Source organism: Equus przewalskii, chromosome 22, assembly GCF_037783145.1.
Source record: "Equus przewalskii isolate Varuska chromosome 22, EquPr2, whole genome shotgun sequence".
NCBI classification, from domain to species: domain Eukaryota; kingdom Metazoa; phylum Chordata; class Mammalia; order Perissodactyla; family Equidae; genus Equus; species Equus przewalskii.
Genome location: NC_091852.1, coordinates 1,192,858 through 1,212,603, shown reverse-complemented (window position 1 = coordinate 1,212,603; position 19,746 = coordinate 1,192,858). Strand labels below are relative to the sequence as shown.

Sequence of the window (19,746 nt, the reverse complement as noted above, 5' to 3'; positions counted from 1 at the left end):
ATCTTCATCTTTAGTGTTTGCTCAAATGAGTTAAAAACTTGTATCCACACAAGAACCTGCACACACATGTTTATAGCAACTTTATTCATAATTGCCAAAACTTGGAAGCAACCAAGATATCCTTCAATAGGTGACTGGATAAACAAACTGTGGTGCATCCAGACAATGGAATATTATTCAACAATAGAAAGCAACGAGCTATCGAGCTATAAAAAGACAGTGAGCCACCTTAAATGCATATTCCTAAGTGAAAGAAGCCAGTCTGAAAAGGTTACATACTGCTGATTCCAACTATATGACATTCTGGAAAAGGCAAAAGGAAGGAGACAGTAAAATATCAGTGGTCACTAGGGTTTGTAGGGAGGGATGAATAGATGAAACACAGGGAATTTTTAGGGCAGTGAAATTATTCTGTATAGTACTGTAATGGTGGATATATGCCATTATATATTTGTCAAAATCCATAAAACTGTACAGCACAGTGAGTGAACCCTAATGTAAAGTATGGACTTTAGTCAATAATAATTTATCAGTATTCATTCATCCATCAGGTGTTACAAATGCACCACCCTAATGCAAGGTATTAATAATAGGGCAAACTGTGTGCAGGGGTGGCGAGTGGGGACGGTCTGTGGGAGTTCTCTACTCAATTCTTCTGTAAATCTAAAATTGCTCTAAAAAATAGTCTACTAATTTTCAAATGTTAATGTATTATGTGAAATTCAAATGTACATACTTTATATAGAATCAGTTATTGTATTAAAAAATAAAGCTAATGCAAATAAAACTTACTTTTATATGTTCTCCAAGTATTACCTGATCTGTGACATTTTTATTCCCCACTTGGTTGGTTATCTGAGCATATTTTTTTGACTCCATAACTCTTTTAGCAGGATTGAGGGGTAGAGGTCAGAGTTAGCACAATGTCTTCTCTTGCTCAACTATTAAAAGAGTGTTATATTGAGCATAATTTTTTTTATTTAAAAGTTTAAGTCTTTATCATTGAATAAATAAAATTGCTTAAGTGTTTATTGTATAGTTCAGAAAAACCTTAGACTTAGTATGGAAAATTCCTTTCTTTCCTTTGTGGATTACTTTTCCACAGTGTTTTGGAACTGTCATTGCCAGATGTGGAAATGCTTGTTTTAAAAATAACAGTGTAACTGTTATACACAGGCTTTGGATTATTTGCTTCCTCCCTAAAAGCACTGTGTATAGGAGCAAATTATTGGCATTTTGAGGTCAGAATCAAAGATGGAAGTCAGGACTTACTGTAAATAGAGGGACAGAGGGGAGAAAATGAGAAGAGGTGTACATCTGACTGATTATTTTAAGAAAATAAATATCAAGACTTTTAGAATGAAACACATTTCATTACATCTATCTAAAGAAAATTTAAAGACTTCCTAAAAGGAATACTGCTGTGTAATTTACTTTCTGAACATATTGTAGGTATAAAGAAAGTGTATGTTGGAAATTAAATTAATCCATTAAAATGCATCCTATAATCTAAAATGCTTCCTTTTTATTAAAACCATATGAGATGAAATAAAAGACTTTAGGAACTTTACCTCATTATTGACAATATGATGATGAATAACATTTCACGTAATATCTAATACTTTATTTCTCTAACTTGGCAGAAATGAAGGGATTTGGGAAACATATTCGTGAAACCTGTTTGGGAAACAGGTTATGTTGTATAAAAATAATTTTTAAGAAATTCTCAAGTAATTTTTATATGTATACAGTGTACTTTTAGTTGGAACTCATACACTGATGTTCTGTGGTTCATTTCCAGGTCCTTCAGCAGCTTTTAAATCATTGCAGGAAAAACAAAGATAAAGTCCTTCTTTTCTCCTTTTCCACCAAGGTGAGTTTCATGTACAGTGCGTTCTTGATTGGCCCAGCCCTGACTGCTGAGGCAGAAAGCCTGAGAGACGTGACAGTGTCCAGCTGCATTTTCTGTTAGACGTACTGTAGGAAACGTAGTGAGGTAAGCGACTTTCGAAACAGACGCTTAACCCTCAACAGCAAACGCAAAGATGGATTTTCGATTCTCTGTTGATGTTTTTGTTAATAATTAGTGTCCTTTAAGACATTTAAGAGATTTTAGAATGTGGAAAATAGCACAAACAATGAAATATATTTACATAAATGATTTAGGAATACTTTTCTTTTTATTTGGTTTCAGTTTAAAAAAATTAAAGATTGATTTCTTCGCCTGAAAGATTGACTTTTTTAAAACAAAGGTTGTTGAACCTTAAAGTCAGTTTCAGGATAATGGGCAGAAATATATGGGTAAGAAGTCAGAAAAATATTTGTTGCTCTTGTAATTCTAATAAAGAAATTGGGAGCAGCAATGATTAATACTTAGTAAATCTCATCTCTGTAGTGGTATGAAACTTATTAAACCATGAATTCATCTTTGCCCGTCTCCTTACCTTTCCTCCAGCTGCTTGACGTGCTGCAGCAATACTGTATGGCGTCTGGGCTTGATTACCGACGACTGGATGGAAATACAAAATCAGAGGACAGAATCAAGATCGTGAAAGAGTTCAACAGCACACAAGATGTTAACATTTGCCTTGTCTCCACAATGTAAGAAAACAAAATTTGATAACTTGATTTTTATCTAATTGCTTTTAAGATTTAGGGTAATTTTTAACCGATTACTGGATTAATTTTCAATGGTTGTACTTATATTGCTTTGTTTTATTTGGCTTTAAGGAGAAGGAGCAAAAATGCTATTAATTATGACTGAAATAACAATATCTGAGCTTTACCTAACCTTTTCTCTTAATTCTCTTATCATCACTGAATTCTCTTTATCAGTCTGAGCTTATAAAGATAACAATCAAGAAAATAAGTGTTTGCCCCACAGGAATTTTCTGTGGTTGTGTTTTGACTCATGTCTTGTAATCAGAACAATCAGACTTGGTTGAATAGTCAAATTATTAATCGAACAACTGAGAATCATTGTAGCAGTGATTTTCAAACTGTGCTCAAGGAAGCTAGGGAGCCCACTGGGCCTGGGGGGCCCGGCGTTTCCCTCCTCCGTCTCTACCTGCCATTCACCAGAGCAGCTCCACGTTTATAGGTTTTATGAAAGTTAAATCAGTTCTAACACCTGTTTGTGAATCTCTCATTAAAACCTTTTACAGAATATACACACTTTAGAGAAAGATTTCAGTCACACCTAAGAAGATTAATCCCTTTTTGGGGGGTAACAAATCCATAACTTTTGACACCTAATGTAATAAGTATTTTATAGATTTGTTCTTGCTGTCTTTCAAAAAGAATTTCAAGAGACTTTAAAAAATAAACATATGTAAAATGCAAAAAGTCAAAATTATCAAAATGAAAATTACTTAAAATGAGGAATAAAATAATATGTATGATGAATGAGCTACTTACTGTTGAGCACTGAAATTATTTTTGAACTCCTGCAACTAAGGCATGAAGAGAGAAGCTCTGGGTTCCCGTTTCCTTGTGAATGAATTCAAGAAGTGATTTCTCACGAGTCCTTACATGCAGAGCACTAGATGACATAGAATACTACCTTCAGTTAGGTTTTATAAAACACACATAGTCATGCTTAATTTTTAAATAATGTTTTCAGGGCAATAATGCCTTCAACAACAGTTCAAATACTGTAGAACGTAAAACAAGCAGTCATGTCTCACTGCTCCTCTGCTCGCCACCAGTCTAAAATGATAAGATCTGCCATAAAGCTGCTAATGATCTCTTCAGATCTTACAAATTGCTGTTTAACCCATTCATTGAATTTTTAATTTTTAAAGACTGTATTTTTCATTTTTAGAAGTCCTATTGATACTTTTCTAATCAGCCTAATTTTTACTTATATTTTGTTATTTATGGTTTCTAGCCTTTCTTTATTTCTTTAATAATTCCAATCATTATTTTTTTAAATCTCTTTGTGAATGGCATTTCTGCTCTGTTAACTCCTGTACTTATGGGAACTAATGTTTCTGCCTGTTGTTGCCTCTGGCTCTTGCTTGTGGTAGGTGGTTTCTTCACACGTTGTAGTTTCCTATTTTGCGCTTGTCCTCAGTGGGACTTTTTCCTCTGTGGAAATCCTTTGGAGACTGGCTTAGGAGTTGTGCACTACTGTAGTTTTGCTTTGACTTCTGCAAGGCATCCCAACAAAGGCAAGGGAAGAAGTTTTGGATTCCTATTTTCCTGTAAATTCAAGGAATAATTTGTTGCATGAGTCTTTACATAAAGAACCTTACATGACAGAATAAATACATTCTTCAGCTATGTTTTGCAAAAGACACAGAGGCTCAGTTTTTGTTTTGTTTTTCTCATTTTGCAATTGTTTGTATTTAATTTATAGGTGTTGTAGCAGAAAAGTTTTCATGTTGGCTTAGTCCATCGTTTTACCCAGAATCCTAAGTCTTCTTTATCTTTTAGTTTATCAACTTTACACATCTTGGAGTCTGTTATGAAAGAGGAGGATTTAGTCTACTTACACTACCCTTTCCCCACTTTCCACACAGTCTTTACTATTTTTATTTGTCTATGAATTACTTTTGTATCTTTAAATAATATACTTCAGTTTTTGATGTTTAGTCCATCAACTTTCTATGGTATCTTCTAAGTGCTTGTAATGTGTGGTATTAGCATTAGCACATACCCACCCTTTCTTCTACTTTTGTCGCCTGTCCATATGATCTGTCAACTATTTTAACTTTTACCTCATCAGGGATAGTAATTTTCACTAAGTCCTGCAACAATAACTAAGTCTTCTGTGCTCTGTCCATAGGATGGCTCAAAAATTTGGAGGCTACAAAACAGCATTTACATTATTAGGATTTTGTGGACACTGTTTAATGCTGGAGCATGTAGTGCTAAGGGAACTTCTCTGAATGTTCATGATCTCTCGGCCAGTTCAAGGAGAATAGTCTTAATATCAAGCTCAAATGAGTTCTCTTTTCTAACACTTCTGCTGTCGTCTTATGTTTGCACAGTTCAGTTCACTTCATATTTCAGTCGTGACTTTCTTATTCAGTTTTTTTCCCTCAGTGTATTCTTGCCTTTTGTGATAGTAATCTTCAATATATTACTAATTCACATTCACACTTTCTTTTCTCTTGAGTCCTTTGTATCCTGAAGAACTTCCTCCTGAAGGCTTTTGTTCTCTGTTTTCAATCTGGACTGGCTACTCTCTAGGGCCTGATAAGGAACTATTATCTTGAAGTTATCTTTCACTCTCTTCTGCATTGGATCCATTTTTCCTGGATTTCATGCCATCTTCATTCTTGGTTTGCCCCCTTGTTTTACTGAAGAATATCTTCAAGTAACTTTGTAAGACAGGTTGTATAGAAAGTAAACTTTCTGCATCTTTGAATATCAGAAAAATGTCTTTTATGTGCTCTCTCACTTAACTGCTATTTTGGCCAACTGTAGAATTCTAGACTGAAGTTATCACAGCATTGTTTCCTGGTATTTAGTGTTGCTTAATCGATGTCTAATGCCAGTCTGATTCTCATTCCCCTTTGGGAACTCACAGGAGTTTCTCTTCATCTGTGGTATTCTGAAATTTCATAGTGATATTTGAGTCTTGGTGTGGGTCTTTGTTTATTTATTGTGCTGGGCACAATCTGAAGGCTTTATTCTTTTTTAGCTCTGGAAAATTCTCTTTGATTATTTCTTTGGCTTCTCTTCCATTTTCCCTCTCTAGCTTGCATGCTAGGTTGTCAGATTTTAGAGTTCCTATATTTATTCTTTAAATCTCTGAACTTTTCTCTCATATTTTATGTTTTTATCTTTGCTCTACATTCTGAAAAATGTCATTTTCCAATCTTATATTATTTGAAATAATTTTTAGTCTAAAATTTTTCTTGCTTTCTAAGCTCTTTTGTTCTCAGAATTATCTTTATTCAGGAACATCAACACCTTAAAGCTTAGCTTCCCATAATCATCTCATTCAGTTAATTAAAGAAGCATTTTTTCCTTGGGTTAAGATTTTTATTAGAGTTGTTGAATTTATAAATGACTTTGAGGAAAATTGGCATTTTTATGATATTGAACCTTCCTATCCATGAACATGGTATCTCTTCATTTATTTAGGTTTTCTAAAATGCATTCTTTAAATGAATACTTCAATTGGCCCTTTATAATAGTTAATACATAACCATAAAACTTAATTCATTGAAGCCCTTTTTTGTGGAACGTTAAAAAATGGTTAAAGTATACTTTTTGATATACTTATTTAATACTAGAATAGAATGTGGAGGATCTAAGGAATGAGAAAGACTTTGAAAGTTGAGATTAGAAAAACTGTTGAAGAGAATAATTTTGTTCTTGGACTTTAGTTTTGCTTTCCTTTTAAAAAATGCAAAATTTTGTCATTGTTATATCATAAAATAATTATTAAATATAGGGTATGTAGACCAGAAAATTCAAAACGTAGGAAGATAACAGTTACCGTTATATAAAAGCTGATAAGCTTTGCAGGAAGCTGAAATCTTTAACTCTGTAGATGAATACTGTGTACATCCAGTTTTGCTGAAAGATACCTTTAGAAAAGATATCCTTAGAAATAACTTCATTCCAAAAGGAATTAATAGTATTCTGATATGTTTTGGCTGCTAAAAAAATAAATGTAACAAAGCCATTAAGTAATTTGACATTAATAAATACTGTCAAAAATATATGTGTGTATTTTAACCATAGGTCAAATAAAATGAAGATAAAACTTTTGTCTTTCTGTATAAGCAGGAGAGAGACTATCTATAGCATGAGTACCAGGCACAAGTTCATTCTTCATGTAAACTTTCAGAATCACACACTGATTGACTAGAAACAACTTTCTAAGCAAACCATGTAACTTGAACTGTAATGTTTTCATAGTTATTCACTTACAAGGATTAAATTAAGGATTTGGGTTACTATACTCCAAAGGTCAATTTTTCCAGATGATTTAGGTGCCTCTAAATATTCCAACACCATGAATCATAGTTTGAAAGGCTCTTGAGAAAAATTATGTTGTATTTCTCTTACCTTTATTCCAGAAAGCTATATCTTAACTTCCCCAGAAAGATGAGAGCATTTCTCAGGAATAAGGAAAAGTGCATCTACTCCTGTATTGATTTTTTTTTTCTTTTGGCAAGGAAGATTAGCCCTGAGCTAACATCTGTTGCCAGTCTTCCTCTTTTTTTTTTGTATGTGGGACTGCCACAACATGGCTCAGTGAGCAGTGTGTAAGTCCACACCCGGGATCCAAACCCACAAACCCCAGGCCACCAAGGCAAAGCACATCAACTTAATTAACCACTATGCCACCAGGCCAGCCCCTGGATTGATTTTTTAAAATATGTATATTACTTTATTTAGCTGGAATATGCTAACAGTTTTTTAAAATTACGTTAGGAAAATCTTATAGAAATAGATTTGAGTATCCAAAAAAAATGTAAAAACCAGCATAATCTACTTACATGGGCTCTAATGGTCAAAAGTTTTATGGATATTCTGGAGTGGTAGTAAAAGAATATTCCTTAGCTGTTCTATTTGTGGCATATTTGTGCTTTAAGCACCTTACTTTTATGATGATGGTGCAATATTGTGTTGATCTGGTTATAAAAACTTGGCACAATTGAGTCACAGAGCAACAATTTTTTTTTTTTACTGTTTTAATATGCTGTTTTCTGTTTCCTCCAGGGCTGGTGGGCTAGGCCTCAATTTTGTTGGTGCCAATGTTGTTGTCTTATTTGATCCCACTTGGAATCCAGCCAATGATCTTCAAGCCATTGACAGGTATAATACTGACAAAACTTAGTGACCTGCACATACTTTTAATCTAAAAATGCTCCTGAATTTTTTAGGTTGCTTATAGTATGACTGTGATTAGAAGACGAGGAAAACATTGTAAACACTTCTGTTTAAGATAACTGTGAACTTCTGAATCTAAATGGCAGGCCAATAATAGCCATTTATTTTCTACCCTTCTCAAAATCCCATTGTTATGACAGAATTTATTTAAGAAGAAAGAATAAATCTATAATACTGCAGGAAAATAGGAAAGGTCACTACTAGTAAATCAGAAGTTTTGAGAAACTTCTGGAAGATAGAAGGTGTACAGAATCTGTATGATCAAGAAACCAGCAGAGAAAAACTACAATCCAAAGTCAGCAGGAGAGCGTAGAGAAATTTCAAGCATGAAGTCAGCAGCTACGGGTTGTGGAAATAGACCAGAGTGCATCCTTCTGGGAAATTAATTAATGTGCTGACTCTAAAGCAGATCCCTCTTCCACAGCTCATACATATGGAGGGGTCAGCCTGTGACAGATGCTCCTTGATTAAAGCTGAAAGAATCGTTTCATGAATTTTATAAGTAAGAGAAATCTCACTGACAGAAGGTTCCTGCAGTGACCATCAGAACTAGATCATAAAGCAGAGCTGAGTCTGAAGGAATCCCACATCTTCACAGGACACAAAAAGGGGGAAATGATTAAATAGACCTGTGCACCTGCTTGGAAACCCTGACCAGCTTTCCTGTACAATCCACTCAGTTCCTCATTTGTAATTATGAGTGAAAAATTAAAAGTTATGAGACATTTTAATAAAACCAGTACTATGAAAGAAATAGGCTAAGGTGAAAAACAGACCCTGAAGGAAATAAGAATAGGACATCATGAAAAAAAATGCATAGAAAACAAAAACAGAAATTCTTAGAAATTAAAACTTTTACCAAAAAGTACCAAAATCTTCTGGTTACTAGTAGAAGGCCTGAATAGTAAAATGGGGAGGACTAACATGGAAATTGATATGGAAAATAAAAAGAATGAATATCTTAGAGCACAAATAATGACTGGCTGGGAGAAAACACATACATGGACACATCTTGGTGATGTTTCTAAGTTCCAAAGATAAAGAATAGGGCTAAAAGATGCCAGAGTGAGAAAGAGAGAGAGAAAATTATGTATAAAAATAAAGACAAAAAAAGAGCAAAACAGGTTATCCACAAAGAAATGAGAATCTCACTCATTTCTGCAGATCAAACTTTGACGAACAGACTTTTCATCTGCATTGTAGAATTCTGAAAGACAAGAGTTGTCCGTGTGACAAAATTCATATGACTATATCTAAAAGAAAATATTGACTTGTAGTTGTAATCAATGGCTAATGTATCAATATGTGAAAGCAAAATAAAGCAACTGTTGACATCTAGGAACTGAGAAAATGTGTTACCCATGGTCTGAAAACATTATTCAAGGATGGAATCCGACAAATGAGACATTAATCTGTGTACAAAGAAGACATAAAAAAAGCAGTGATACTCAAAAAAAGCTCTGCTATTGGTAGTTAAGTCTAAATATTTGTTGATAGTTTGGCTGAGAGGCTAATATAGTTATAAAGAAAGAATTCTCAAAAATATGAAGAGATGGTGTAAGAAAATTAATAATAACTTTCTTTTTTTTTTTTTTGAGGAAGATTAGCTCTGAGCTAACATCTGCCGCCAATCCTCCTCTTTTCGCTGAGGAAGGCTGGCCCTGAGCTAACGTCCGTTCCCATCTTCCTCTACTTTATATGTGGGACGCCTACCACGACATGGCTTGACAAGTGGTGCCATGTCCGCACCCAGGATCTGAACCAGCAAACCCTGGGCTGCCTGAAGCAGATCGTGTGCGCTTAACCGCTGCGCCACCAGGCCGGCCCCCAATTAATAGTAATTAAGAACTAAAACTCCACATAATTTCAGTAAAACATAAAGGGAAGAAGGCAAAATTTTCTTTCATCAGGAAGGATTAGGATATCCTGGTAAGCTTTCAAATTTATTCCAAAAAATGTTTTTAAATGCTAGCAGAAAGTTTAAGGGCAACAACTAAGAGTCAGGCATAATAATCACTTGTTACTCTTTTTAAAAACATAGATGCTCAGGCTTTACCCTCTAGGCATTCTACTTCTGTAGGTCTAGAGTGAGGCTCTACAGTCTACATTTTAAAAAACACCTCAGGTTGTACATCAAAGGACAATAGGCAACCCACGGAATAGGAGAAAATATTTGCAAATCACATATGTGATAAAGAGTTAATATCTAGAATATATAAAGAATTCCTAAAACTCAACAACAAGAAGTAACAACCCAATTCAAAAATGGGAAAAGGACTTGAGTAGACATTTCTCCAAAAAGGACATACAAATGACCCATAAGCACATGAAAAGATGCTCAACTTCACTAAACATTAGGGAAATGCAAATAAAACTACAATGAGCTATCACTTCACACCCATTAGGAAGACTATTATCAACAAATGGAGAATGAGTCTTGGTGAGGATACGGAGACATTGGAACTCTTGTGCATTGCTGGTGGGAATGTAAAATGGTGCAGCTTCTGTGGAAAACAATATGGTGGTCATCAAAAAATTAAACATAATGTTACCATATCATCCAGCAATTCCACTTCTGGGTATATACCCAAAGAATTGAAAGCAGGAGCTCAAACAGATGTTTGTATACGCATGTTCGTAGCAGCATTATTCACAATAGCCAAAAGGTGGAAACATCGCAAATGTCCATTGATGGATGAATGGATAAACTAAATGTGTTATATACATATAATGGAATATTTTTCAGCCTTAAAAAGGAATGGAATTCTTTTTTTTCTTTCGGTTTTATTGAGATGTAATTGACATACAGCACTGTATAAGTTTAAGGTGCACAGCATAATGACTTACATATATTGGGAAATGATTATTGCAATAGTTTAGTTAATATCCATCATCTCATATAGAAACAAACAAAAATAATGTAATTCTGATAACATACTACAATATGGATGAATCTTTAAGACATTATGCTAATTGAAATAAGCCAGATTATATGATACCACTTACATGAGGTATCTGGAATAGTCAAATTCATAGAGACAGAGAGTAGAAGGGTTACCAGGGCCTGGAGGAGGGAGTGAGTGGGGAGTTATTGTGTAATGGGTGCAAGATTTTAGTTTGGGATGATGACAAAGTCAAAGAGATGGATGATGGTGATAGTTGTAAAACAATGTGAATTTTCTTTATGCCACTAAACTGTACATTTGAAAATAGTTAAAATGGTAAATCTTATGTTATGCACATTTTACCACAATTTTTTAGAAAACCACCCAAGGTGACTGTGATACAATTGATCCTTGAATCTACTTTGAGAAACACTGGAAATTAGTTGCAAAATGTCCAAACAGAACTTCAAAAGAAATTTTAAAGGAACACTGAGAAAATGTAATTATTTCAGTAAATGATAGGAAATATGAGTGTGTGGGGAAGGTGAAGGAAATTCAGAAAACATGGCAAATACAAAACATAACATAAAGTGTCAGAAATAAGACCAGACATAAATTTGAATGGGTAAACTTGAATCCCTTTTTTAAAAAACAGGGAAGGCAAAAAGGAAAAATTAGATTCAGATTTATGCTTATTATGATGTATAAATATAAAATTAAAAAAGACATAGAAGGTTAAAAATAAAAATATAGAACAATATCTAATCAGGGAGATGGTAACAAAAAAATGAGAAAGAGTGGCAATATTAATTTCAAGCAAAATATTAATAGAACTCAAGGCAAAATGCATTAAGGAAAACAAAATGGGGTGCAATCCACGAGGAAGCTGTAATAGTCACTACATAATAAAGCCAAAACTCTTATAATGTGATTAGAAATGGACAAATTCATAATCATGATGGGAAACTTAATATCCCTCTCTCAAAAATTAATAGACCAACTTGACGAAAAAAGTACAGAAATTATTTGAGTAATAGTTATCCAGCTTAAGTTAATAAATATTCATAACCTTATAACAACTGAGAATACCCAATCTTTCAAACATTTGTAAAGCATTTTTTAAATGACTATATATTTTAATAGAAATCACAAAGACTAGATTCCATGATGAATACAAAAGAAAAAAACTAAAAATAACAATAAACATGTAGCTAATAGAAATCTAGCCATATGGGCATTTTTAAACAACTCTGTATTAAAGAGGAAATCAAAGAGTGATGACAGCAGGATGGCAGACTAGGAAGCTGTAGGTACTTGTTCTCCCATGAAAGGATTAGAAAAACAACTAGAGACTGATTAAAATAATATTATAGGAGCTCTTTGGACTAGTCAAAGATCTACAGTAACTAGGGAAGTTCCCAATCAAGAAGAAACTACATTCAAAACTGTAGGAAATTTTGTGACATTTTTACTCATCCTTGCCTCACCCCCTCCCTGATCTCACATGACTATGAGGAAGCAACCAATTCCCAGTTCCCTCCCTCAGGCTGGAAGGATCAATACAGAAGTCCTTTGTGACTTTCTAACCTGTCTGTGGGCCACCAAAGGGACTGGTTTCTGTTTCACTTGACTCAATGCTCAGATGAGGAATGGTGGCATAGCTTGGATCTCAGACTGGCAGAAGCTGTGGAAAGCAGTGGTAGGCTCCATGGTGCTTGAAAGCTGGAGTGGGACCACACACCTGCAGACACGTGGGACGTGAGATTACAGGTGGAGGAATATGATATTTATAATATACATGTATATATAATATATATAATATAAAAACCATATAATATCTAAGGCCCTGAGAAGAAGCTGAGGTGTGAGACTCTTTGGGAAATTAAGACATTTAAAAGCAGCGGTGTATACAGGGGAAATCTGAAAACACACACTCACACACACAGGCCCAGGCAGGATACATAACCAGAAATGACCTAAGAAGATTTTAAGCCCTCACCCTGAGCTGCTCCCAAGTCTCAAAACATGCCCTGCTAACTAATGAATGTTTTCCATACCAGGCTGCAAAGACTGGGAGAGGTGGCTGTTTTATCAAATGTCCCATTTTTAACAACAAAAAAAGAGAAGGCATCCAAAGAAACGGGAAAACATAGCCCATTCCAAGGAACAAAATAAATTTCCAGAAACCATCCCTGAAAAAACACAGGCATAAGACTTACTAGACAAAGACTTTAAAACAGTTGTCCTAACTCTTAAGAGTTAAATGAAAATGTGGGCAAAGAGCTAAAGGAAATCAGGAAAACAGTATATAAGCAAAATGAGAATCTCAATAAAGAGGTAGAAATTATAAAAAAAAGAGCAGCAGAAATTCTGGACCTGAAAAATACAATAACTGAATTGAAAAGAATCACTAGACGGATTCATCAGACTCAAGTAGGCAGAAGAAAGAATCAGCAAACTTCAAGACAGATCTGAGGTGCAAAAACGAAAAAAAAATGAAGAAAAATGAACATAGCCTAAGGGACTCTGGAATACATTATGTAGACCAATACAAACATTATGTGATTCCCAAGAGAAAAGAGAGAAAAGGAAAGAAAGTTATTTTAAGAAATAATGACTGAGAAAATAACTTCCCAAATTTGAGGAAAGACAGATATACAAACACAGGAAGCTCAACAAACTCTAGGTAGGATAAAATCCAGAGACCCACACTGAGACATGTTATCATCAAACTGTCAAATGTCAAAGACAGAGAGATTCTTGGAAGCAGCAAAAGAAAAGCAACTTGTAATGTATAAGGGATCCCCAGTAAGATTATCAGTGGATTTCTCAGCAGAAACCTTGCAGGCCAGAGGGCAGTGGGATGTTATGTTTAAAGTACCAAAAGAAAAAGCTATCAACTGAGAATTCTATATTGGGCAAAACTGTCCTTCAAAAATGAAGGGAAAAATTAAGAGTTTCCCAAATAAAAGGTGAGGGAGTTTGTTACCACTAGACCTGCCCTACAAGACATGCTAAAGAGAGACTTTCAAGTTCAAATGAAAGAACTCTGACAGTAATGCAAAGCCATATGAAAATATAAATTTCTCCGGTACAGGTAAGTACATGGACAAATATAAAAACCAGTATAATTGTAATTTTGGTTTGTAATTTGACTTTTCGTTTTCTATAGGACTTAAAATACAAATGTGTAAAAGTAATTATAAATCTGTGTTAATGAATAAATGACATATAAAGATAATTTGTGGCATCAATAACATGAAAGTAGGGGGTGGAGCTGTAAAGGAGTGTTTTTTACTGTAATTGGAGTTAAGTTGGTATCAATTTAAGATAGATTGTTATAACTTTTTCATATTATATGTAATCTCCATGGTAACCACAAAGAAAATATCTATAGAATATACACAAAAGGAAATGAGAAAGGAATCAAAATGTGTCATTAAAAAAAATCAAGTAAACATAAAGGAAGGGAGTAATGGACTAAATGAGGGACAAAATAGCTATAACACATACAGAAAACAAATAAAATGGCAAAAGTAAGTCCTTCCCTATTATTAATTACTTTAAATGTAAATGGATTAAACTTCCCAATCAAAAGTATAGATTAGAATGGATTAAAAAAAACAGTATCCAACTATATGCTGTCTATATATGCTCACTTTAGATCTAAGGATATGTATAGGTTGAAAGTGAAAGAATGGAAAAAGATATTCCATGCAAATAGAAACCAAAAGAGAGCAGGGGTGGTTACACTAATATCAGATAAAATAGACTTTAAGTTGAAAACTATTATAAGAGACAAAGAAGGGTATATATAATGAAAAAAGATTCAATTCACAAAAAAGCTATAACAATTATAAACGTAAATGCACCAAACATCTGAGCTCCAAAATGTATAAAGCAAACATTGACAGAATTGAAAGGAAAAATAGACAGGTCTACAATAATAGTAGGAGACTTCAGTAGTCCACTTTCAGTAGTAGTTAGAACATCCAGTCAGAAGATCAGTAAGGAAAGAGAGGAGCTGAACAACACAGACGTATACAGAACTCTCCTTCTAGCAACATCAGTATACACATTCTTGGGGCTGCCTGGTGGTGTAGTAGTTAAGTTCACGCGCTCTGCTGCAGCAGCCTAGGGTTTGCAGATTTGGATCCCAGGTGCAGACCTACACACCACTTATCAAACCATGCTGTGGTGGCATCCTACATACAAAATAGAGTAAGATTGGCACAGATGTTAGCTCAGCAACAATCTTCCTCAAGCAAAACGAGGAAGATTAGCAATAGGTGTTAGCTCAGGGCCAATCTTCCTCACCAAAAATAAAAAGAATACACATTTTTCTCAAGTACATGTGGAACATTCTCCACTATAGACCATCTGTTAGGCCACAAAACAAATCTTAATAAATTTTAAAAGGTTGAAATCATACAGTTTCTTTTCCAATCACCATAGAATGAAAATAGAAATAAACAGCAGAAAACTCACGGATATGTTGAAATTAAAGAACACATTCTTAAACAAACAATGCATCACAAGGGAAATTAGGAAATATCCTGATAAAAATGAAAATGAAAACACAATATACCAAAACTTCTGGGGTGCAGTGAAAGCAGTACTAAGAGGGAAGTTTATTTAAACACTTAACATTAAAAAAGAAGAAAGGGCTCACATCAGCTATCTGACGTTATATCTTGAGGAACTACAAAAAGAAGAACAAGCTAAACCCAGAGCTAGCAAATTGAAGAAAATAATAAAAGATTAGAACAGAGATGAATGAAATAGAGACTAGAAAAACAATGGAAAAAGATCAAGAAAACTGAGAGTTATTTTTTCAAAAAGATTAGCAAACTTGACAAATCTTCAGCTAGATTGTCTAAGAAAAAAAGAAAATTGAAGTCATTAAAATCAGAAATGAAAAGAGGGACATTACTACTGATTTTACAGAAATGAATAGGATTATAAAACACTACTATAAATAATTGCACACCAACAAATTGGATAACCTACATGAAATGGACAAATTCCTAGAAAAATACAACCTACCAAGACTGAATCATGGAGCAATAGAAAATACGACTAGACTTACTAGCAAGAAGATTGAATCAGTAAATGTTGGTAAAAAAAATTCCCCCAAATTGTAACATTGTCAAGTATGAGACAGTGTGGCCTTGCCCCTGATCCCTCATGACTGTAACAGGTAGTTAGAAACAGGCGACCTCATTCACAGCATCCAGTGAAGCCTCCACCTGGGAGAAGCTGCAGGGACGAGACCCATAGTTAACCAGTGTGGCAGTCAGGTTAGAGTTTTAGTTAGCACTATGGTCCATTTCAGAACATCTGGAGTACTAGTCAACTGAGTGATTAATACAGTCATACCGAGTGCGTGGACGTCTCTGTGGATGAGGGCTGTAAGTCTGCACTTCCATAGGCTGGCCAGGTAATTAACTGGCCAGCTTTTTTTTTAAGAGTTTCATTTAGATGTAATTAATGTCCAGTAAACTGCACATATTTAAAGTGTATGATTAAGTTTTGAGATATGTATATATGCACCTGTGCAACCACCACAATCAAGATAGTAACCATTAATCACTCCACAAATGTTCCTTGCACCCCTTTGTAGTCCATCCCTCCTGCCCCTCCCCACGCCCCTGTTCCCAAGCAACCGCTGATCTGCTTTCTGTTCCTATGGATTAGTTTGCATTTTTAGAGTTTTATATAAATGGAATAATTTGAGAACACAACCTGTTCATAAGCTTAAGACTGCTGTAAAAGAAAAATCTGAACTTAGGAAAAGTTTTTGGACAATGCAAGGTGATGTCCAAAAACAGCAATGAAGTTGATATGTAAATTTCTTCTGTAATAATTTTCTCTTCACTGACTGGTATTTCTATTTTTGCGTTATAATTAAATAATATAGCATATCTAAACATAAAATATTTCTTTTTTAATTAATTAAAATTTTAGTAATGTTCCTTTTTTTTAATTAGGTACATGTATTGTTTTTATTAAGATTATGATAGTTAACAACCTTGTGAAATTACAGTTGTACATTATTATTAGTCATGTTGTAGGTACACCACTTCACCCTTAGTGCCCTCCCCCCACCCCCCCTTTCCCCTGGTAACCACCTATCAGTTCTCTTTGTCTATATGTTAACTACTACCTATGAGTGGAGTCATACAGAGTTCGTCTTTCTCTGTCTGGCTTATTTCACTCAACATAATACCCTCAAGGTCTATCCATGTTCTTGTGAATGGGATGTCCATTTTTATGGCTGAATAGTATTCCATTGTTATATATATATACCATATCTTCTTTATCCAGTCATCAGTTGCTGGGCACATAGGTTGGTTCCATGACTTGGCTATTGTGAATAATGCTGCGATGAACATAGGGGTGCATGGGACTTTTGGAATTGCTGATTTCAGGTCCTTAGGATAGATACCCAGTAGTGGGATGGCTGGGTCATAAGGTATTTCTATTTTTAACTTTTTGAGAAATCTCCATACTGTTTTCCATAGTGGCTGCATTCCCACCAATAGTGTATGAGGGTTCCTTTTTCTCCACAGCCTCTCCAACATTTGTCACTCTTGGTTTTGGATATTTTTGCCATTCTAACAGGTGTAAGGTGATATCTTAGTGTAGTTTTGATTTGCATTTCCCTGATGATTAGTGATGATGAGCATCTTTTCATGTGTCTATTGGCCATCCATATATCTTCTTTGGAGAAATGTCTGTTCATGTCCCTTGCCCATTTTTTGATTGGGTTTTTTGATTTTTGTTGTTGAGCTGTGTGAGTTCTTTGTATATTATGGAGAATTAACCCTTTGTCAGATAAATAACTTGTAAATATTTTTTCCCAATTAGTGGGCTGTTTTTTTGTTTCAATCCTGTTTTCCCTTGCCTTGAAGAAGCTCTTTAGTCTGATGAAGTCCCATTTGTTTATTCTTTCTATTGTTTCCCTTGTCTGAGGGGTTATGGTGTCCGAAAAGATTCTTTTGAAACTGATGTCAAAGAGTGTACTGCCTATATTCTCTTCTAGGAGACTTATTGTTTCAGGCCTAATCTTTAGGTCTTTGATCCATTTTGAGTTTATTTTTGTGAATGGTGAAAGAGAATGGTCAATTTTCATTCTTTTACATGTGGCTGTCCAGTTTTCCCAGCACCATTTGTTGAAGAGACTTTCTTTTCTCCATTGTAGGCCCTCAGCTTCTTTGTCGAAGATTAGCTGTCCATAGATGTGTGGTTTTATTTCTGGGCTTTCAATTCTGTTCCATTGATCTGTGCATTTTTATGTCCAAAAGCTATGTCCTGAACCCGCAGTTGGACTTGACTTGTATGTGCTTTGTGTTCATCTTTTTGCAGAGCATATAGAATTGGGCAATGCAGGGATGTCAAAGTGCTTAGGCTAATCTCCTTGGGAACGGTGGAGGAGATCATGTACTTACGACAGGTGTACAAGCAGGTAAATATATTCCCCTTTTTCTAAGAAGTAAACATTTGTCTGTTTTCAAAAATTAGTAACAAATATGTGTAAAAATATGTTGTTAATTTTATTCTAACTATAATGTGGAATTTAATAAGATTATGAAATACACTCTAGAATACATTTCCATAAAGCAGATTATTTCTTAGACTCATTGAATTTTAGAGCTGAAACTTTCTTAGAGTGATACATCTTAAACTTTAATGTGCTCATGAATCACCTAGGGATCTTTAAAGTACAGATTCTGATTTAGTGGGTCTGGGTGGAGCCCAAGATTCTGCATTTTTAACAAGCTTCAGGAAGTGCCAGCACTACTAGTCTATTGACCGCAATTTGAGTAGCAAGGTCACAGCTCCGCCAAACTCTGAGCCAAGACATAATGGTATGCCACAGATGGAATACAGGTGTGTTGAAACATTGATCCCACAGCTGTCTGGGCAACCAGCTTCCAGCCTTGAGTAACAACTTCTGTTTACTCCAGGTAGATGTTCATATGTTACCTTTCTGTATGTGCCATGACATGAAGAAGACTGGGGAGAAGTGCCTTGGAGATATCTAATGTAACCATTTCATATTGTAGATAATGAAACTGGGACCCAGAGACACTCCAGTAAATGGAATTATGGGAATAGAACTCAAGTGTTCACCCTACTGTGCTGCTGCTTTTAGTATTCATCTAAAATTGCATGAATTCTTTCATATCCTTAGGGTATCGATTACTACTCTATTTATGCCTCTAAATAAACAAAGTTTATTTAGTTTATAACTGCTCACTTGAGAAGATCTGGAATGAGGTTCATGTTTAATTATAAATGTTAAATTTGAATTACTCCCTTTATATTCAGTTGGCATCTATTTAAGAGCAAACATTTGCCATGTGTGGTGGTACTTAACCTAAGAATGATCCAATCTTAAATGTATGCTATTTTCTAAATTCTAAAAATAGAATTGTACACAGCAGTTTTTGTTCTTTCTTAAAGCATTGAGCTCTGTCAGAAATGTTTCATTTTTTTGTGCCTTGGTATAGCACAACTACTTGAAAATTTTTTTTTCAGACGTAATTAACCAATCTTGGAAAAAAGTAGGATATTATTTTTTTCATCTTAGGTGTAGTTCTTTAGAATATTATCTTAGCTTTGTCACAAGTAAAAGTCTTTCCTCAATCACATAGTAATTTTTCTCAATCTCATTACTATATATATTTTCTTTTTACCTATTCATCTGACTCATTTAATGAAATAATCTGGCCTGTTATATATTATATAGTAATATATAATAAAAAGGCTTCAGAAGATGAGGGTAATTTAAGTTTTCAGAACTTTGTATGATCTAGTTACTTATTAAAATATTTTTAAAATTTGAGCCACTTCAGGCAGATTCAGCCATACAACTTGGTAGGCACAAATAAAGATAAGATGGCAATCATGGAAGGAAAAGTCATTACATGTGGTTTAAAGATTGATTGGGTGCAAATGGTGTACATACTCTACCCTCCCAAGTGTTTCTCAAATCTTT

General features: G+C 34.5%; 1 protein-coding gene across 16 annotated transcripts in view; it reads left to right on the top strand.

Moving 5' to 3' along the window:
• ERCC6L2 (ERCC excision repair 6 like 2) overlaps positions 1-19,746 on the top strand; it is a 144,232-nt gene that overhangs the window by 73,432 nt on the left and 51,054 nt on the right. For all 16 annotated transcript variants that reach the window (XM_070589902.1, XM_008528596.2, XM_070589903.1 and 13 more), the window contains 4 exons: positions 1,802-1,873; positions 2,456-2,601; positions 7,687-7,782; positions 18,111-18,210. In XM_070589902.1, coding sequence (XP_070446003.1) covers positions 1,802-1,873; positions 2,456-2,601; positions 7,687-7,782; positions 18,111-18,210 — 414 coding nt within the window. The remainder of the gene's footprint in view (positions 1-1,801; positions 1,874-2,455; positions 2,602-7,686; positions 7,783-18,110; positions 18,211-19,746) is intronic.